This window comes from Melanotaenia boesemani, chromosome 10, assembly GCF_017639745.1.
Source record: "Melanotaenia boesemani isolate fMelBoe1 chromosome 10, fMelBoe1.pri, whole genome shotgun sequence".
NCBI lineage: Eukaryota > Metazoa > Chordata > Actinopteri > Atheriniformes > Melanotaeniidae > Melanotaenia > Melanotaenia boesemani.
In genome coordinates, this window is record NC_055691.1 from 25717179 (window position 1) to 25739767 (window position 22589).

The 22589-nt window shown below is 37.8% G+C and overlaps 1 protein-coding gene across 1 annotated transcript; it reads right to left on the reverse strand.

The window, feature by feature from the left end:
* Positions 1 to 7048: 7048 nt before the first annotated feature.
* On the reverse strand, positions 7049 to 22508 carry dapk2b (death-associated protein kinase 2b). The gene is made up of 12 exons (XM_041997393.1): positions 22363 to 22508; positions 21678 to 21841; positions 15097 to 15318; positions 14197 to 14335; positions 12973 to 13102; positions 12819 to 12867; positions 12701 to 12727; positions 12434 to 12586; positions 11960 to 12005; positions 9086 to 9175; positions 8882 to 8962; positions 7049 to 8081 (listed from the first exon to the last, which is right to left on the reverse strand). Exons 2-12 carry the CDS (start codon positions 21752 to 21754, stop codon positions 8004 to 8006), a joined length of 1092 nt encoding a protein of 363 aa, XP_041853327.1. The 5' UTR covers positions 21755 to 21841; positions 22363 to 22508; the 3' UTR covers positions 7049 to 8003.
* Positions 22509 to 22589: the final 81 nt, after the last annotated feature.

The following is a 22589-nucleotide window of genomic DNA, read 5'->3' on the forward strand; positions in this document are numbered from 1 at the left end:
TAATGGAAAATATAAAAGTAAATGTTAGTTAAGCTGTGAAATGACTGGAAATGCAAATTTCCTTCTGAAATGTAGTGCAATGGAAATACAAAACAGTATATTCTAAAAAATGTACTTGATGATGTTCCACCACTTAGAGTGGGTATGCAAAGAACAGTTTTACACAACCCTAACTCACTGTACAACACGGAATGAGTTTTCATGTGTAAGATAGCTGAGTTTAAACTCATGAAAAGGTCATTTCGTCTTTAGAAAATGGCTTCAAACATAATTTATTCCACTTCCACAATCCTGTGGGTCTCAATATGTTATTTTCGCCACTGCTGTCTGCATTCAGATGTTGATCTCTAAAACAAAACTGTACGTACACTGGAAGTAAGCAAACATTATTTCTGCCAACCATAATTCAAAAAGAAACACTTTAGAGTTGAATACTGCCACCTATGGGTGAAAAGATTGACAACATGCGCTCATCATTGTTTAATCTGATAGAAGAAACATTTTTTAAATTTACTAAAAAGGTTTTGCTTTGAGGTCACTTTCATTTGTTAAACTGTTTTTTTAAATGTGAACATTTTCATTAAACCGCTGTAATAATAAAACCAGCTTTTTTATTCCGTTCATGGCAGATCCGTTCAGAGGCATGTTGTGGGCATGTTGACCTGGAAGTTCAAAATATGAAACATCTATCCTCTTTTTTTCTTCTTCTTCTTCTTTAATTTGGTTAGTATAAATTACATAGTGCAGTCACGTGTCTCTTTTTCTAGACTTAAAGAGCAGATTGGGTCGATTACCCACACTGCATTGTTTCAGTAATGCTGCCCCAGATCCAATCTCCCTGCGCAAGACTAATGGTCTGAACTCACGTGCACAGACGACCTGACAACACCCGTGTCTAGCCACAGCTGGCATGGATCGCCTGGAAAAAACGGAAGTTGTTATGAATGATAGGAAGAGCTGCATCAACAAAAAGGGTATTTTTTTCATAAACTAAACTACAGTGTGCAGTAATAAGTTTGCCAATAGACAACATATGATATGCTGGAAAACTGCAAAAAATAAAACAAAAAACAATGCATGGGAGGACAGAAATGAGCGACCTCATAAATTATGATTAGGTTCTTTTCATTTGATTGCATCGAATTAAGCAGCACCAGATTTAACAGGTTACATTATCAACCTGAACAAGAATCTCATTGCTTTCTGTTTTAATGTGTGAAAATTGATTGATGTCTGAGGTTTTTTTTGTTTTTGTTTTTTTTTTTTTTTTTTTTTTTGTCCAGGCCACAGTATGTGGGCAAAACTACAAAGACTAATCATTACTGGACAAGCACAGATGAGAGCCTTTTGTTAAAAGCACTCAAAGGCGAGTTGGAGAGAAAAAAGGGAGCAAAGATCCAAGTTCCAGGTGCAAACGGGCAGAGGGAATAATAAATAGGGCCTCATTTTCTCTAGCTACTCTCTCACTATTAAATTGGCCTTCGTTTGAGTGTGAAATGATAAGAGGGTTAGCTGGAATCATAGCTAATAGGATGGTGCTTTATCCTGCTGTAGTTATTTTTATGTAATGTACAACAGAATAAGGCAGATGTGTGTGTGTCACTTCCCAACAGCTAACGACCCATTAAATACATAGGTCAGAGGTATATTGTGCAGCACTCTAGCTATAAAAAGGTCTAATTGGTACATATAGTGAATAAAGGGCAGAAATTGCAGTAGTTTGACTGCACAGCCTTTAAACATCTTCCTCAACCTGTAAAGTGTCAGTTAAACTTTCTCTACTGAAATTTTCACATGCAGTTTCTCACCATGGGACTTATTTTTAATGCTGTAATTAAAAGAAAAACATTCATAGCCATGCAGTCTTCACAAATATTATATATTTACTCACTGCAACCAAACAAATTTGCCAGAAGCAGATTACAACCCACTCAAATGAGATTAGTTACTCTGTTATTAAACCCAAAGACTGAACTGGGTCCACATGCTTAAAACAACTAAATCCAACAGAAAAATCTGGTCTTCTCTATAATTTGCAGGATGTTAGAATAACAAGATTCTGAGAAAGATCAGTGTGCTCAGAACATTCTGCAACTTTCCATGAGACTTTCACACACTTTAATCTCATTTCTACAAAGCAAGGAATGGACTCATTATGTTATTTTGAGCTGCAAGCCATTCATTCACCCTCTACAGAGATAATAGTCTCATCTGTCAGAGAACAGAGCACCTTTAATTAAGAGACCTGCGAACTGAAAATATCACCCACTCAATTATTAGAGGAGCAGGTTATACAAATGATGAAGTTGCCGTGGCAATCCATAAGTGCTTCTCACTGGGAAAGTATTCTGTTTTCCAAACAACACTTGGATTGAAACACAGACAATAACTGTCAGTCTTTGTCTTTATTATTACCAAATGACTGCATTGCTTCAAAAAGAGTCTGCTGAAATGTCTTGATATTGCAGTGATAATATTCTAGTCTCTAAGGGAACACTAAGTACACTCACCACCGATTCAGGAAGGAGCACTCTCTGCAGTTCAATATAGTGCAATTGATTTTGCTTTCTCCAATAGGTTATCCACAGCCCTTTTAGGAGAAAGACCAATGTTCAAAGAGCACCACCACCTTTCTGTGTGGGTTTTACTCTTTATAAAACCAGGTTCCTTCTCTTTCACAGAGCTAATACCATGTGGTCAGTTGTAGGTCCACAGGAAACTGACATGTATGGCATGTGAAAAATGTCATAGTAGAAAATCTGGTTCATATCCAAGTTGATGCTAAGCAGGCCATTTTAGGATAAATGCTTTTCAGTGCCTACTCATTGCAGAAATTATGATGGTCATAAAAGAGCTAACTGGTCTGAGATGTAATTGATGCATTAATGTTATCTGTTCCACAACAGAGTTTTAAAGTAAATGATTAAATTCAGAGATATTCTACTTGTCATTTTACTCTTTACCAACGTGGCTGAGTCTCAGTGAGCCAACTTCACAACTCCGTTCCTGGCACAAGTTCTGTTTCTTTATGGGTGTGTACCATCGGTTACATAGACACTACTTATGTGAGCAAAGCATTATCAAGGCCAGAACCACCCCCATGGTGCAAGTTATAATTATCGCCACTTAAACTTGTTGCAGAGAAGCATAACTAGTCCTTTTGAGACTTTTGATCTTTTTGATCCTTATGATCTTTCCATCAGATGCAAATGTAAAAACACATAAAAAGGACAAACAAGAAGTATTTTAGTTACATGCCTCTGGTGATTTGGGGATTCTGGGAGAATCGTTTTCTTTTTCTCTGGAGAATCTCTTTGATTCTGGACCATCTTCCAAAACATGTATACCAAGATAATTATAACTGTGGGAGTATTTAGATATTTAGTGTACCGCAACACCTTAAACAATCGCTTCACCCATTCTTTATCTATAGAAGTTTGAAATTGCCTCTTATGATGAGCAGCATGTGCAAAAGGAATGTGTTCATATCCATCAATAAAGACCTATATGCAAAAAAAATGAATAAATAAAAAAATCCATCTTTTGTTGTTCTTTTGCTGCAAAAACACAATTGTGATGAAAAGGTAAATCTGTCAAATGACACTAGTCATCCTCAATACCCTAATGAGCAGCACCTGTCAGCTTCCTCAGGTCTAATTTTGCAGCTATCAGTGATGCACAGAAGATGAAGAACAGAGGGGAGTGAGACCACTGACATAGAAACGTCACTCAGCAACATCTCAACAGCACAAAGCACCAACCTCCTCCCCCAACCGCCCACCTCCATTAAGACTTATTTCCAAGAATAGGGGTCAGACTGTGCTCTTGTACGTATGAATAATGGAAGCAGCCTCCAGGAGCTCATTTCCAGAGAGTGATCATCACAGTAAAGTAAGCCCTAATGATCACACAGATAAAGTGAGATGCTGGCATGCATGATTAATGTTCTTAAGTCTACCTCCAGAGCTACACAGCCTCTGCTGTCAGCTCTTCTGACCACTCTGAATGCAAAGCAACAGCTGAATCAAGAAAAATATGATGCAGCATGAATCATTCAGCAGATGCTAAAGTTTGTCATCGCTTACTAAGTTGTAAATTTAGACATATGATAAAACTAAACTGGCTTTAAACTAAATTCATAGGACTAATGAAGCTGTTTGTTATAAAAAATAATAAGCACTGCATTATGAATGTAAAGTCTTATAATATTTACAAGCTACAAACATAAATCATGAATTCTTTGGATGCTTTGTGAATCATCTACAGTATTTGCAGGGTGGATTGTTTTACTGTTGCTGCATTAACATGTTAAATTGTAATATATTTGCATTTTTAACATGAGTTTCGATCCTTTTATGTTTCTGTTTAGTTTATTTGTTTAATTATTTTTGTTACAAGGAATAACTTAATGTTGTCAGTTTGTTTGTAATGATGGTCACTAGGTGGCACTATTGTAAAAGGAACAAAGTACCCTATCACTAGCAAGATGCTTTATGACCATTTTAAAATTCTCTCTTTGGTGGTGGTCCTCCTCACATCACCAAATGAGCTGTGACCTGTCATGACATGGAAAAACAACATCTGAGAGTGTATCCATACTGGGTGCTGTTGCCATGTGGGGTATGTGACTGGTCAGTAAAAATATGTGTTTTTGGAAAGTAACATCCATGTGAGTGACATAATACAGGTTTTCCCAGCAGAACATTGCATTGCAAAAGATGATAAGTCACTTAATCTGTCTGTGGTTTTAATGTATCGGCAGAGTGGTGTAGCCTCTATTGCAATTAATAATACATGCATGCAATTATCTCAACATCTCGAAGAGATGAGTGTAATAATCCACTGCTGCAGATCTAGCACCACCTGTTCAAGAACAAAAAGAAAACGATCACAGGTTATAAGAAGAGTGTGCTAATATCTGCCTTCTTTTTAGAGTTGTATATTATTAATTCAATCATCACCAGCAAGTTATTTACAGTTGATCATACTTCCAAATACATCTTGTAGGATAGTTTGGAGTTACATAGAAGTAGCATAGAGACTCTGTCAGCACATTTTATTTGTCTGAGTGAACAAACCAACGCGTCCCATCATCCCAACATAAGTCTGCTGGAATCCAACGATCCCACAGAGCTGATCCCACCATACCAGCTGGGACTCCTGTTACATGAGATGCTTCGGCCCTAACTGTAACGTCTGACTGTAGGGCATGTTATCTCACTCTACCAATGACAAAGCTACAAAGGAATCAGCTCATATATCAGTGAGACATTGCTGAAATATTTACACTCACCAGTCTGATCCATCAGGCCAGACACAGACTAGTGATCCAAGCATGGACTAAATGTTTTTTCTTTTTTTTTTTGTCACTACATAGCACTGAGAGCAGAAATAATATGTGCTACATCATTACTGTCAGTACAGTGAAGACTCACTGTTGTCCAATATACACACTGATAGTGGGAAGTTCATGTCCTTCATTCCAGTTAAACTGGGAACCATTTAAAATGAGACTGTTTGATTATTATGAAAAGCCATCACCTGAATTTAAAGTTAGAGAGTGAGATTAAACTTGATCCAATCCCTACCCGGCTCTATTACAAATGCCCATTATTGGATAAATGCCTGTCTGACTCTGTTTTATTTATTTACTGAAAAGGTGAAGATTATATCATAAAATTCTGTGTTACATGTTTATCTGTGTTAAACTAAACCAATGGTTTATTTTATTTTTTTTTCTGTTGTTTGTATTTACAATTCATTATAATACTCTTGAAAATGCTCAACAGTGGGAAAAATCTAAGTAAACTGTAAATGACCAAATAATTACAGTAATGCAAAATGAATAGCAGTTTAAAAATATAAAGTTACATATATTACTACTATGATTACCTCATATAATATTACTATTACTTTTGCCAATTATAATCATAATAGATACATCTGTCAATGAACTGTAACCAGATGGTTTTAATTATTATAAACAATGTAATTTTTGTTGTTTATGTGCTAACTAAGGTTTTTGAAAAAGTGCGATCCCCCCTTTTGCCACAATGATGCGGTCCACTGTTAATCACTAAAGCCCACACACATTTGTCTCTTAAGCTGTCTTCAAACAAGCTGACATTTTCCAGACGCTAGCATGTGAAAACTTGAAATTTGCAGCATTTGTTCAGGACTTCTTGCTAAAGTTTTCCATCTAGCCACCTACAAAGTATCTCTATAAGGGAAGCTGAATCGTGCAGTAAGTTCTGCACGTGATTTACAGCAAATGTGTTTGCAGATAAGATTTTCTTTCTCACAGCCTTTTGAACATGCCGGTTTCCACTTGTTTATTGATATTGCAGATAAGTCCAAATACTTGTGATACTAAAATCAACACATAGAAAAGTGTCATTATCGACCTCTAGGGTGCCTCATCAGCCTTCCTCCTGTGTGCTGTATGAATGCCACTCAGTAGAATAAATAGGCTGCTAATTCAGACTGACCCACTTGTTGATTATGACACTTTTTACCATTTGTGTGAACTGGTCTACATCGTGCAACTGCCAGCATGTATTTGGTTCAGGGCAAATGATCCCTCCAATCTCTTTCAGCCCAACGAGCTCAAACAGTATTATTGTTGGTAGAAAAAAAAGGTAGCTGGGAGGAAAAAAAAGTCAGCACAGATGCACAACCACAGTTCATGATGTTCTGAGAGCCACAAGTATACATGCTTTAGGGACATTATCTTCCAGCATCAATTTGTTGAAGTGACGTATATTCTACCAGCTTATGAGAGGAAGCTGTTCACATTCTTGAGTGTGTGCAAACACACACAAAGAGTTCCCGTCAACAACAATGCGATAATAATTTCTCATGTCAGAAAGGCAGAGGTTTGAGTTGCATATTCATGATCATTTTTGGGGAGTTACTTTATTAATATTGACAGAGGAATCATATTTTAAATGACTGTAAAAGAAAGAAAGAAAATAATGGTAATGACTCCTAGAAATTCTATTACTTTGTGACAAAATCTTTTTTACATTAAGAGCAAACAACAGATTAGTCATGTTCATTAATTTATTAAACAAATTCTCAATTTACAGAAAAATATTTGTTTAAAACAGTGAATGCTCCAGTTTGAGCCATAATGAAAGTAAAAGAGAACCTAAAGACATTTTTATCTGAACTACAGCATGTCTATTTACACCTTAAATACATCACAGTTTGAGGAGCTTTAACCACTTCTTTAAAAGTTCAACTGAAAGTTTAGTTTCACAAGTGTATTTTTTAAGGTTTATACACCATCTCTATGTGCATATAAGATGAAAACTGATTATTGCATGAAAGTAATTTATAGTTATTAAAAATCTTATATTGCCTACAATAAACAGGCAGGCTTCCGGCAATAAGGAATAGGATTATTGTAAATACTGTGTTTGCAAAAAAAAAAAAATTGCTCTTTGTTAAGTAGAACAACACGTAAACACAAGATCACCTTGCATCTTGCCAATTTGCATTCATATACTCTTTAAACTGTCAGTATTTATTCCTTTGGACAATAAAAACTGTGTAAAGCCGGCAAAATAAGAAAGTCTGACTGCGTCAGCACTTGAATACCAAACGGCAGCTGAGGGTCTTTTAAGACTGTAATTATGAGAGGAAGCTGTCTACTTTCTTCTGCATGAGTGAACACATACAGCAAATTCCTGTCCACAACAAACTAGTTATATCTTCTTGTGTCAGAAAACTGAGGCAGAGTTCAGCAGTGCCAGAACACTATCTAACATATAGCAGTTAACATCATGACTTCATGGCGGGGGAAACAAGACAGAACCAAAAAAAGAATAGAAAAAGAAAACGTAGCTGCTTGACCTAAAATGCCACCTTTACAGCTGTTGCTTAATTATATATAGTAGCTGATATTTAAAGTAAGCAGCTAACTGCAAAATGTGACTTTAAAAGCTGCAGCGTCACTGATTGCGCCCGGAACACAGTCAACCACCAGTTTAACATTTCTCTCAGGAAGTGCTGCTTCTCTTTCTGGTCCTAGGTCGCCTCTTCATAATTTCCTCCTCTTGGTCACTTTCACAGTCCCTCTGCAAAAGAAAAAGACAAAGAAAATATAAGCCTGCAGCTAGAAACAACTTACAAAATGAAAGGATTATTTTTTATAAGACATGCCCAAAAATGAATGTATGCACCAAGCAATTCCAGTTCATTGCAACAAACTTTGACATTTTTTACTGTATTTATGCCAGTCACAAATACTCCAGAGGTCAGCATCTGTCAAAACTGCCCCAGGCAATCATAATAAAATTATTTGACATATACAAATACTGTGCTATTAGAGAAAACGAGTATATGCATATATACTTAATTACTTTGTACAGTTAAATTATACAATAAATATATGGCCACAATCAGTAGCCATTCTTCTTGGGATAAATACTAAAAGCAGAATGAATCAGTAATGACTAGCTCAGTCTAAAGGTAATAAAATTCAACTTGCTGGTCCAATGACTCTCAGGGTGTTGAAAGGAGGTTAGATTACTTGAGACAACAGGACATTAAACCTTTCATGGACTGCAAAGCCAGAATATGTTCTTTTTTAACCCCTTTTTTTGTTGATTTAATTATTGCAATTTATAATTGCAGGTAGACTGATCAATAAATATTAGTACGAATAAATAAAATTGGTCACCTTTGAGTGGTGACAAACTGAGTCACTGTTGTCCGTCATTATGTAAAGCTAAATTCACTTGCTGTTAGCTGCATAGTTACCACACTGAAATTAAAGCAGCTTCTTAAATTTTAGAAGGAAAATCCAGATACTAATTACCAAAAGAGTTATCAATGCTGAACCACTGGCACTAGCTTCATAACAACGTGTTCCTACCCCATCTTGTTCAGGCAGCTTCTGGCCCTTTTTCATGATCCTCGTTAAGTGGTTGCATAGAGCCACAATTCTGAATGACAGCTGAAGAAGACACACAGACACATACACACCTGTTAGAAAACCATCAAAGTGGAACTTTTTCATATAAAAAGTTCCTGCTGTAAGGACATAATCTAAGCCAAATTCTGATCCTGTACTTTTTACCTTCCACCGGCGTCTGGCATACTGTCTCCTAAAGTTCTCCAAGTTGACCACTGATAGCCTCTTCACCATGGCCTGTCTGGGATTTAGAGGCTGTAGACACAAAATAAGAGATGACATGGTAGAGGAAATACTTTTCAGGTCAATGTCACATGTTCACTTGTGTGAAATACACTATTCAAATGTACTTGTCTAATTTTGACGGAGTTTATATGACAGATACAACAAAAAAAAGTACACCTAAATGACCAAAAACAGGTCTTTGAAAGTTAGACACATAATAAATTAATAACATTTTTTTTAAGTTGACAATAGGGAAGCGCACATGAAAGCTGTTGCAAAAACAAATGTACTGCAGTGCTGCAAACCAAAAAGTAATAAGGAAGTAAGATGTTTTTGTGCAAATAAGATCTTATCATAGGTGTGGTTTGTATCATCAGCTCTTTTAATATCCACAGTAAAGAGTTTAAACAAATAAATAAATTCAACCTTTTAAAACACATACACAGAAATCTATTAAATAAAAAAAAGTTTTTAAGAACATGTCCACCATTCAAATGGCTAACCAACATTAAACAAAAAAGAGCAATTACAAAATGTCCAGAAAACAGGGGGAAAAGGAAATTGCCTAAACATACCATTAAAATGAATTTAACAAAATTAGTGAAGTGAAAAAATAAATAATTAAATAAAGTCACAGAATATTCACTTTTTTATGCTTTCAAATAACAAAAGAAAGGAGAACTAAAACGAAAAGTGCTTAATTTTGTGTCTTCTGGTAAAAAACAGTAGTAAAATCCTTCATTATTGAGATTTGTCCTCAATGTAGAAATGTCCTTAATGTAGAAATAAAAAGCTAACTTCTCCAAGTCAAAAAGAGGAAAATATAAATAAATCAAGTTTAACCATCTTCATGATAAGAAAAATTCCTAACATTATGTCCCAGTTAAAATAATTTGATAAGAAGTTTGAGCCATAGCCTAAAGAAATTAGCTTAGCTTAGCTTAGCTTAGCTTAGCTTAGCTTAGCTTAGCTTAGCTTAACTTTGCTTAGATTAGTTAGCTTGGCTACAGAATGTGAGCAAGAACAAACAACTACCTTGATGATGCTACAATTTCCATTCAGTTGCTACAATAATTTTGAGGACCATGAGAAGATATGAAGAAGGATAATTTAATATAATAGTAGAGGAGACAGTTGGTGGACCATCAATATTATGATTACTATTATTATTATTTACCTTTTGATAGAGCAAAGGTAGCTTCTTTTGTCCTTGTTTCCAATCTTTTTGCTATGCTAACTTTCTTGCCTAGTTCTTGATGTTACCTCCGTTAACTCAAAAAAAGTAAATAAGCATTTTTCATTAAATTCCCGAGTGTATTCAGATTGTTTAGCTAAAAAGCATTTTCCACATTATTATTTAGACTATTTTGTTTACACAGAAAATAAGACAACACAGTCACACATTTAAAGTTTGTGTTGCAACAAAGAAATTACCATGTTAAATTCAAATAAAAGCTATCCTTTTAAATGAAAGACACAGACAGTTTTTAATTGAAAGTGTGCCTTCACTTTTCTATATTATCCAGATTCTGTGAGAGGCTGTTTGACCTCAAGGCACAGTTCAACTCTGCAGGGCTAATGCATCACCTCCTTCAGAACTTGCTTAATGTCTTTACTTAGACTGCTGCTTTGGATGCTGCTGTTAGCTCCTTCAGAATGCAGAGTGCTTATCATTTCCTGCAGCCACTGCAGCTCGGAGATTAGCTCCTGCCTCAGAGCATCCAGCTGACTCTGCCTGTGGTTGTACTTCCCTTTGATGCTCTCCAGGCTGGCATCTATAGCTTTAGTGTCCTCCTGCAGCAGCTTCCTTGTGGCCTCTATTTTACGAAACTCATAGTAGGCCTGAGAGAGCTGCTTCCTTGCAGTCTCGCTCTCGTCCTTATACTGGGCCTCCTTGTCATTGTAGATAGAAAGTAATGCTTTTATGTCACATTGCAGGGTGTGGTGTGCTCCTGCCACCTCTGACAACTCTGCCTCCATCAAGCTGATGTCTTCCACTATATGGGCAAAACGCTCAAAGTTAGCATATGTGTTGTTCTGGGGCATGGTAGAGTGCAACTGGATAGTGTACTCCTTCAAACGTTTTGTCTTCATCTGCTCCGTTTTCTTCTCAGCCTCAGACGTAACAGCATCATCTTCCATGTGGCCACAGGACTTCAGACAGAAGGGTGGAGGGGACACTGAGTGAGAGGCTGTCTCATTGTTGCATCTTGAAAACACATACAGCTGTGAAAATCCCAGCAGATGAGCCACTGTAGGGATTAGTGTATGACCCTATAGCAGAAGCCGTAGCTGGTAAAGGCGCCAAAAACACAAACATCCTTGATGAGTGTGTAATGTTTCCTGGCTTCATGCTTGGATCCAAACAGGATGAAGACTCCACAGCAAAACACCTTTCACATGCATTTCAGCAGCCACTGTGAGAGTAGACTTCCTCAACATCACACACTGTTACATTTCCATGCCATTAAGAAGGTTATTAGTGAGGTCTTGCTTTAGTACATTCACATTTAGACAAAGACTTTTTCAGAAGGTCTGAGGGTGTGTAAGATGGATTGGTTCTATAGGGTGGAACAAATATTCCCTGAGGGAGTGCTGACCAGAAACATATAAAGCTAATGGGTGTGAACTGTGGGATTTCAAAACTATGGTCGAATTTCTTTGCACATTTGAAGATGGATTTCAATCTCTTATAAGAAATAAATAATGTTGTCATTTATATGATACTATTAACATTTTTTTCTTTTGTTTTTAACAGGACATGAAGAGGATAATACAAAGCATGCTCTAGTACAGCATACATTAAATGCATACCTTAATCCATGGGTGATTCAGGGCATCTTCTATAGTCATTCGTTTTCTAAAACAATGAAAGAATGCAGCTGAGTAAATAAACCCCAAAACTCTGTCAGGCACAGAGCATGATGATCTGTCACACATAAGAATGTGAATCTCTAAGGAATTCATTCACATCTAACATTCACAGGAATATTAAGTTTCCTGGTGGTGCATTTAAATGGAAACACATGTTGGGAAACAAGAGGTCACATGGTACAAATAAAGAAAAGGATTACTTTGTCCCTAATAATTAGTTTATGGTATGAAGTCTGTTTATTTAGCTTATTTTGTTTAGTGAATAACCAATGATAATATCCAAATGTTTGATCTAGATTCACAGCTCAGACTTACTTGTTTGACAGCACAGATTAATTTTATTAGAACAAATTCTGGGTTACGGATCAAATCATTAGGCCAGACCTTCTTCTTTTACTGTTTTCATTCTTTTACCTTGTGTCCTTTTCCAGCAGCTGCCTGATGAAACTCTTGGCTAATTCGCTGGTATTGCTGAAAAACTCTTCATCAAACTCGTAGTTCACCGCTGAGATATTTCCCAGCGTTTCCTGCTTTGTGTCACCAAGGAAAGGAGACGCGCCACTCAAACTAAAACAACAGTACAAACATTTACATGTTGACCAAGAAACTAAGAAACTCTCCCAATTATCTTCTTTGATACATGAAAATGTCTTCTCATAATCATGAATCATACCAACTTACAGTATATAAGTGATGACTCCAATGCTCCTGTGAAAAACAGCCACAAGGTTAATTCAAACTTATTCACTGCTGCCTGTTGTGTAGAAATCACCAGTGAGAGGTAATTAAAGGCTCTTACCACATGTCTGCCTCCAATCCTAGAGGTTCATAGTTGACTATCTCTGGGGCTGGAAAGAGTCAGTACACACTTAACAACACCACCAAACATGCAACTAAAAATTCTGATTACATACAGAACAGAACAAAATTAAAAGAAAAACAAAAACGCTTACCAACAAATTCAGGCGTTCCAAAAATATTTTTGAAATCCGCCCCAGCTTCTATTTTGTGGGCCAGTCCAAAGTCTATGAGTTTAATGCGGGGTAGAGGAACATTCCTGTCCAGCAGCATTATATTTTCAGGCTGCAGAGCAAAAAGAACGGAGCACAGCATTTGTCAGCTAGTTTCTAGTACTAAGATTAGATAATACATGAACAACTAGTTAAATCAAGTTACCTGAAAAATGCTGCCTTTTGTGTATGCATTAAAGAAAAACAGGCATGCTTGTTAGCTTATAATAAAAAATAAGAAATGCAGACACAATTGCTTTAAAAAAAACCTTGTCTGTAGACCTGTATGCTATGTAGAGCACTTCTGATAGCTTACCACAGGTGAGCACAATGCCTGGAAATAGTGGGGCACAACTTGGTAATAATGTAGTGTTGTACTTATAAAAAGAATGCTGGAAGTCAAAATAATATTCTGAATTTCCACCTTGATTAACAAACACCTGAGCATGTTTTACTTGTCTCTCATTAAAATTGTTCTCTTTGTTGAAGTCATGAAGTCCAGTGATATTTTCTGATAAATCAAGTGTTGAGCTGACAAAGAAGGTAGACACAAAGTCAAATTGACATATGTAGTAGTTAACTATACTTTTAGATGGACAGAAGTTCAGGATTGACAGTGCTGCTCTACATTCCTATAAATAATTTGAATGGTCACATGCTACATAACAACCGTCATCAATGGATTTAAAGTTGCACCATTTGTCCACTGACCTCCTGATTTCAGAGAAAATATTAATCGCTTATTAGATCTGTCCTTGTGAACTGAATTTCAATGCGGGTCTAAAATTAACCCTTTTCTCTGTGTTTTTTTCTTTTTTTTTTTCATTAATTACTAAATAAAAATTGTTCATCAAGAGTGAAGAGGACGGCCACTTTCAGAAAACAGCATGGGGGACACTTCTCTCTGAGACAGAAGAGATAACCTTGTGGTGTCGGTATTCGAGTCTGGATGTTTGCCACAAAAAAAAAAAAAAAAAAAACAGGAAGGATGTGTGAATCAGAATAGTGAAAGCCTACCCCCACAAATGTCAGACATCTGCTGAATATGTTTCATATAAATTTTTTTTTACTTATTTTTTTAACCTCACATGCACCTGCTAGCTCCAGTAGAAGTAACAGATTTAATCTAAAGATAGATATAGTTTCACATGCATAGACAGAGCATACCTTCAGATCAAAATGTGTAATCCTCTTGGAGTGAAGGTGCTGGACCCCATCTAGGATCTGTTTGATAAACTGAGTGGCCTCTTCCTCACTGAGAGACTCTTTCTGAGCCAAGAAGTCAAATAACTCACCTCCGGAGACCCTGCAAACTCACACAAACACACACACACACACACACACAGTCAGTGACTGCGGCCCCAGATAATCTGGAGCAAAGCCCCTCGATGCCTTTATCTAAAGTGTATTCTCAGGAGCTGGATGCACAAACCCTAAATACCTTAGATATGTTTGTTTTGGAGACAACTTGGGTCTGTTTTGAATCAGGATAGACTCGTGAAAAAGTAGCATAAAGCCCATTAAACTAGCAGCACAGGTACAATGTCATTTTGCACAAGCAGAAAGAATTGTTGGTGATGAGTCATCTCACAGTTAAGACAGTTTAGCCTGTCAGTCAGTTCACCACTGCGTTAATTAGACTGAGTTTTCATCAGTCCTAATTAGAGCCTTCAGTTTTCCCAAGCCCTGACAGAGGAGGCCCTCTGAGGCACAAGAATTATTTGCTTTGTGAGAAACTTTTAGTTGCATCTGACACACAGGGTCCATCCCAACAGAGAGTTTTAGCAAACACAGCTTCAACAAAAAGTTCATGTACACAGAAACAAGGTCATAGATATGAGCACCAACGTTCAAGGTCTGTGGGTTTTGCATTTCATCAAGACAGATTTTGACTTTAGATCAAAGAAACAAAAACACCACATTGTGACTGCATGAAGGCTCTAATGACTTTTCCTCTATATGAAATAGAGAAATACTTTGGTATGCTTGTGTAACTTAGCGAACATGTTCAAAATTTTGATTTTTGGAGTTTTGTGATGAATTGAAAAAAATCTCTTTGTGACTCACAATTCGAGGATAAGCACCACATCTGTGCGGTTCTCATAGACGTCGTGCAGCGCAACAATATTGGGATGCTGGAGCTCCTGCAGGATGTTTACCTCCCTCTCAATCTCCTCTCTTCTCACACCCCGTCTGCTGGCCCGACTCTGCCTCTTTTTGATAAACTTGGCTGCATATTCAGTGCCCGTGCTCTTCTCTTTACACCGCTTGACAACTGCAAACTGCCCACTGCAGACACAAATAATAAAAAAACACTGACATGAATTATTAATGACACTAATAATCAGATTTTAAAGCAATCAATACTTTAAATCTTTCTCATTTTGTTGTCTCTGTCATGTCAAGGGTATTGCGGGGACTTTTTTGTAATAACAGGATATTGTCAGACAGAAAGAGATCAGAGAGGAAGCCATGTGTCAAGAATGGCTGAAATATTGTGGTAAAGTCCATCACTTCCTGTTTCCCGGCGAGACACAGAACAATCAGACAGGCCGGTGGTGTGGACAGAGCCTCTGTCCTCCCACTCCATTTAACTTCCTGCCAATTTTCTAGCCATCCTCAAGTGTTCAGTCCACTGAAAGAATCCCAAAAACTCTGAATATTTCACAAGAGAGGTGCAGCTCTCAGACCAGCTATAACTGGGTCTTTGTCTTCTTGTTTTGTTTATGGATGCTTGCTGATGACATCTAATGGAAGCTGGAATATTGACTGTTCTGTTGGTCTCAGTTAAATATCTTTCTTTTCTTGTCTTTGTCACTTGAAATACTAGAGTCATTATGTTTTAACTGACGGAATGAAGCACAAAAACATTTCCTGGCATCAACACCCAGCTGACGATAATATAGGTATTTTGTAATTGGAGTATCGCTTGTATTCTCAGATTTAACTAAGCCTGCTGCCACTCCTGCTGCTGTGGCCTGACCTCGCAGCTCCATACATCCAGACTGGAAAAACAACCCTCTGTGAAACTCAATCTACATTATCAGGCCAAGCAGGAAAATGAGAGGGTTGTAAATATACTGCATTAAGAGTGTTGACAAAGTGTTTATGTCCCTCAAAGTTTCTCAGACTTATCACAAAGTAAATTTGCTTAATTTTGAATTGAATGATGCTGCCTTACTTGTTCTTTTTCTTATTATTATTCTATACATGCATCAGAAAAACACTCTCACGCTTCTGAAAAAATAAGGGAAAATTTCAAAACATTTCAAAACATTTAAAAAAAAAGCTGACATCCAGAAAAATTAGACAATAACTGGGAGGAATTTATTCCATTTTGGATATAATTGTCCACACAGAGATTCCAGTGTGGTTAACCAGCCTGTTTCTGGCAGGCTAAGAATAACCACACTCACTGGCTGTCTCCACACGCCACCTCTCTGCTGGTGTAGGAGAGAGGGAAAGGTCTTACTGGGAGAGAGGAGTGGAGAGGAGTTGGGCTACGAGTAACTGCTGCTGCCAGACTTACACCTGTACTTTCAAAGAGGGCTTAACTCAAAGATCATACCAGTGCATCACAATACAAATCATTTCAAAGCGATCACCATTCTGGTTTAATGCTACCGCTGACTGTTAAAGCCTTCTTTAATCACATTAGTGTATGAGGGTTAAGCCAGTTTGTTGTTTTAAGAACACACCCTGTCCTGACTGCTTACTCAGTTCTGCAAAGGTATCAACGCATCCTAACGGAAGCTCCTGAATCCAGCCCTGTGAAAAAGGAAGAAGACTTCTTTCACTTCTGATCTTTTACATCTCAGGACATAATTAAAAAAAATAATCTGGTATCAGTTCCTAAAAAAAGTTAAATACAATTACAGGTACGCAACAATGTGTGGAGTAGTAGACCGCATTATTGTTAATTTAATAGGGAAAAATGCAGAAGCAGTGTGTGAGAAACTGCTCACTGTTGGTGTCATATATAGAATAAAAAGTGAGCAGCACACACATTTTATCTGTTTGCTGTCTGGAGCATTCAGATGTGTGTGTGCTAACATAGTGTCTAAGAGGAACTATACTAGCAATGATCTTAGAGAATCAATTGTTTCTGTCCTTTAATGTGGAGGACACTATAAAGCCATCATTTTACAGTGAGAGGGATTATTCACAAGTGGAAAGCATTTAAGACAGTTGCCAGGTTTTCCCAGGAGTGGATCTTCCAGCAAGCTCAGGCCAAGGTCAGAAACCAGAAAAAAAATCCAAAAGTTACATCTCAGAGTCTACAGGCCCCATTTAGCATGTTGAAGAATGGCTTCTCTCTACGAACAAATGAGCCCAAAGTGTTGATGTTTGGTCACATCAGGTGACAACCAAACAGAACATATCAACACAAACACTTCTCTCCACAAAAGATTTATATTACTGATAACATCATACAGCTAAAGGTGGTTTTAGAAACTACTGAATCACAGGGTTACTTAGTTGTTTCACACATCCATATGACATGTGTTACCCTTCATCTGAGGTTGTATTTACTTCATTTTTACACCTGATAAGAACTAAGGATTCTTCTTTTTAATGTCCTGATATGTTAAATCTTAGAATTGAAAGAAAATGTACTTTTTTTTAGTTCAAAACATTGTAATTAGCAATAAATTGTTCATTAAAATCTCTTTAACATACAAGCACAAATGAGGTGGGGGGGGGGGGTGCCACAACATAGCTTCAGGAAAGGTGTCTACTCAACTTTAAATTAATATAATGTAATCCATGTGTGACCATGTCCCAGAAGAGAGTCCAGGAAGAACAGAAAAAGTGTGAAGCACATTGTAATTATGTCTCATAAAGAGTCACATCCACATACTGCAAATAAAGGCTGAGTGGGTGGGGTGATAAAGCCGTATGAAATCTAAAATGCAGCCTCTGTGACCCCCTGAGGCCTGCCTGAAACACTGACCATGTTAGAGATGACTACGATAATGTCTGAACTGTGGAGGAGGGTATGCTACTTGGTGATTTACACTTACAAAAACAGGCATCACATACCTCCAAGGGGATAAACAGTCACATGGCAGGAGCAGCAATAGTGCCCTTGATTCCCCTGTTCAGCAATATGTAACAGAATAACAACCTGGGAGGATGGCTGTAGCCCAAATACAAGCGTTGAAGGCCAGTGTCCGTGTACAGGCTTTAGTTTAGTGTTAAAACATCATGTAGAGTAACAGAGGAGAGAGTGATGCTGGGTGTGGTATTCCACAACGGGCCAGGCGTGCCGTCTGTCTTAGCTCTTAAGCCGGCCAGGGAGGCTGAAAGTACCATCTCTCTGTAGAGTTTCCATTTCCAACAGCTGAAGGTCATTATCCACAGCCAAGGTTGGAGCAATGCTCGGACAAGTGGCGCCAACCCAGTATTTTAAACACATTTCTCAACTGAGCAATCTCTGGGGCAGCATGATAGAGACAGCCAGATTCATAATTGACCAAACATCTCCATACTATGCACATACACTGTGACGGGTGGGGAAGACAGCACAGACATCTAAGATATGACTCATTGTAGAAGATACAATATCTGTTGTACTTGAAGTCATAAAAAACGCAGCTTGTCCACCACTTTATCTGATGCAACATTGTGTACTGACAGTAATAGGACAACCTCTGTCAAATAGGAACTTTAGGAATGCCCAAAAGGTCAACATGGATATCCCTTCCCTTCCAGCAGGAACGTATGTTTCCCAGAGCTGACTCCACACATTCTTCTCCTGTTTCTTATAGGTACATACTTACTGTCTGAGCTAAAGATACACTGGGAACAGTAAATCCCTTTGAAGAAATTCTAAGACTTTACTACAGTGTTCATCAGCAACACCTGTCTGCCTGCAGATTGTCAGTTTTTTCCACTTCAATGCATCTACTACTAGAATACTGTTAGAATACTGCAGCCTAAAACGTGTGACATCTCTCTGTGCATCTTTTCTCACTTCTGCAAACTCAAAACATTTCTCTAACTGGTTTCCTTCTGCGTGACTTTGAATTAAAGCACAGAAAAATCTGTTGGAGAAACACTCTGCATATCACCTCAAATGAAATGTGACCTTAACCCATGTTGCTGCATTCTGCTGAAAGTAGACCTTAAAGTATTTCAATTAAACATGTTTGATCTTGCTGATATGTAGCCAAAACCATAAGTGTCCCTAAATAAAGTTATGCAGAGCTGTTGCCACCATTTTTTTAGGTGTTCTTATCCAGGCTGACAATGTGCTTATCTGTGAACAAGGCCAGGCAAGGCACATTTCATTTACAAGACAATTAAAAGTGCTTTATACAAAACATTAAAAGCATTACAGTGTGGTGCAGGAGTAGCATTACAAAGTACTTGAAATAATATAAAGAGAGAAAATATATTAAGACTTAATAAAAAAAGATGTGCAAAAATCCTATTAAAATCATCTTAAAATCATCTAAAATAGCTAAATTAAATTAAAATCATTAAAGGCAAACAATACTCTAAATATTTAAAAGTTACCGTGCAGATCTTTTTTATGCAAAGGTACAAGAGAAAGAAATGTTTTTAACCTACATTTAAAATGGTCAACATTTGGTGAAAGTTTAATCTCCACTGCTTCTCCGTGTTTTGTCTGGAACAGTAAGCCATGAGGGGTCACTGAAAGGCTTAATGAAGTAGGAAATTATATTATTTATTTGCCAGTGCTCTCACAGTCACCAGATCTCAACCCAGTTAAACAGCTTTTGGAGATTTTTGGGGCTGATGTATTGATTTTGCTTTTCACTGCCATGACAAAAGAAGACCAAGTGTTTCAACCCTGAAGCTACCTTCCAGAGAGTTAAAATTTTTGTCCAGCTGTGTTCTGACACCAGGTGGTGGGTCGAAACTTTACCACATTTGGCTTTATGATCCCCTAATGTTGTCTGAAGTCCTAATTTCAGCCTGGATCAAGTGTGTAACCTTCAATAAAAGAGACTTACTTGCAATGCTCACAGCATATACAAACTCATTTAACCAATGTGAAAGGGAGTTGTCATAGTACGATTATTACATCCACACTGACATAAATTCAGATTTCAAAACTCGAGTCTTTAATTTATATTCAGGCACGCAAAGTGCGACACTTCCCTTTGCATGCCCATGGCTTGTGAAGTTTATGTTATTTCATCACACCGTTACAGAGGCATAGTCATGTTGTGTTTTAAACAAACGTGGACAAAAAATGTCTGCACACAAGTCTTGTTTCCCATTCTTGCCTTGATGTTGATGTGTATAACAACACACCAATCTCACACGAAGGCTAGTGGCAGCTGTGGGCTCAAACCGCCACACTTCCTTCTGTATGTCACAGTGTCGTCACTCACATGGCAGAAGAGGTACAGTTGTCAGTAAATGTCTCAAATCTCAAGCTAAGGGTAACTTTACAGATAGATTTACCCCTAACTATGCGTAATTAGTGGAAAGAATCGTTGTGTACACCATCATGGGACATTGTGACATTAAAATCTGTCAACAAGAGGGCAGAATGATAAATCAACTTCCCTCTAAGAAATGGCTCAACAGTTCCACAGAGCACAGAACATCTAAAACACTCACACATTCATTTTAGCCTCTCTTGATCAAATTTCCCCACCCTCTTGAGAGGACTGTTGAGTAACAGTTCCAGTGTGTGTAGTGGAAGGGACTGAACCAATAGCTGTGGGCGGAGTGAGGAGCATCTTCTGAGGTTCATCAGAGAACTGTCAAAGCAAGATTGCGCAACTTCAAGCAAAACCTACCGCTTTGGATTTTAGCAACATCTTCCGTTGCTAAAATCTTTCTTAATATGTGACTTGTCATGTCATTTATTTTTCTAATATACCATCTACTAAAGATGATATTTATATCATTACTCAACTGTCAGTATACGCTTATTTTTATACTTTTTCTTCATAGATGCAATGTTATATTTTCTGGCTCAAATATGCAGAATCTCAGTATAAAATTAATGATTTTGTTAGAAAAACTCTCTTTCAGGAGCACAGGGTAGTTCAGCTGTTTAAGTAGAAGCCACATGTACATTTACAGAGTCAAGCTCGTCATCTTGCAATGCACAATGCAACTGGAGCAGACAAATAAACAACCACTGGAACTGTGTATAGTGAGATTAACAGTGAAAGGGTTAGAGGTTGGATGCTTTTGTTTTTCACCTTCTCTATCTGCTGCTGAAAAATGGATTTGCAGCTTCCTCCATCCATATTGTTCTTTGCAAACTTCCTTATATATATTTCCCCAGGAGACATGGTGTCCTTAATGTTTGTGTGAGCTTCATGAACTTTACTGAACCTGGATACACAGACCTGCTACCAAAAAATAAGCAAGTAGGGAATGAAATTACTGGTCATTTTTATCCTAACCACATCCTAATTGTTTGGAGTGTCTTTACATTTTGAAAGGTTATCTCTTCCTGTAAACCCCTAACGACTTTAATGCAGCAACACTCCCCGGTTCAAGCTTTAACAAGCCAGCTGTTTGCATACCTCATTACCCAACAGGACAGCTGCATCAAGCAGCTTTCAGAAAGCTGAATCACACACTGACTCACAAGCCTACTAAATATTTTCCTCTGAACACACGTCATTAAAATAGCTATGATGGCTTCTCACCTTCCAAGCTCTACTCCAAATTCATAGAAATCGTCCACATTCTGTTGCTTGAATACCGCCATGCTTGGTGTCCTCATTGATGTAGCTGTCTCTTTGACATGCACTACTGAAGCCTGCTGGTCCGTCTCTCCAGGGGTTGTCTTTTAATCTCCACAGGTCCAGCCCTGTTGATACAAAAAAAAATGTTCCTGTTGGTGTCTGACGGAAGGTATGAAAATTTTTACCACATGTCCCAGCTTGTTGGATAGCATATCCATCACTGAACTGCACCTACTTTCACCTGATTGAGAAACCTCAGCATTTCACTTCTTACCAATGATCAACTCATTTAACTCAGTGGAACAGAGTTCTTGTGATTATAGCGGGATTAGAGATAAAAAGAAAAGAGCATTTCTGGGTATGTAGGGCAGTGTTCTGTTGTGAAACTTTTTTCTCCTCATAAAGACCCTCAGTCTGGTCACAACACAGGCACTATGAATATTAGAACATGACCTTTATTGCCACTATGAATTAGAATTCAAAGACACAGGGGAAAATAGCTGTGCAGTAAGGGTTTGAGCATGTCTGTGCATGTAAATACAGACGCAAAAAGAATGGGGGGGAAGCCTGTCCACAAACTGAAATACCACAAACTTCCTTTCTTACTCTTTTTCAGAGTTTCACATGATAGGCCACATAAGCTTACCTTCTGTCAGATGATGGAGATCAGATGATAAACTTGCATTAGTTCCCACGTCTCCTACAGCTGGTTTGGTCTCCTCATACCTGCTGCAGTTGAGGAAAGCAATCTGCTCCTTTAGCGTCACTGTTGTTTTCTGTCACCAACCCGGAGGAACCATCAGGCTTTTGTGTTTGCAGAAGTCCCTCCCCCTGATGGCTCTGTTATGAAAGTGCACTGTGCAGCACTGAGGC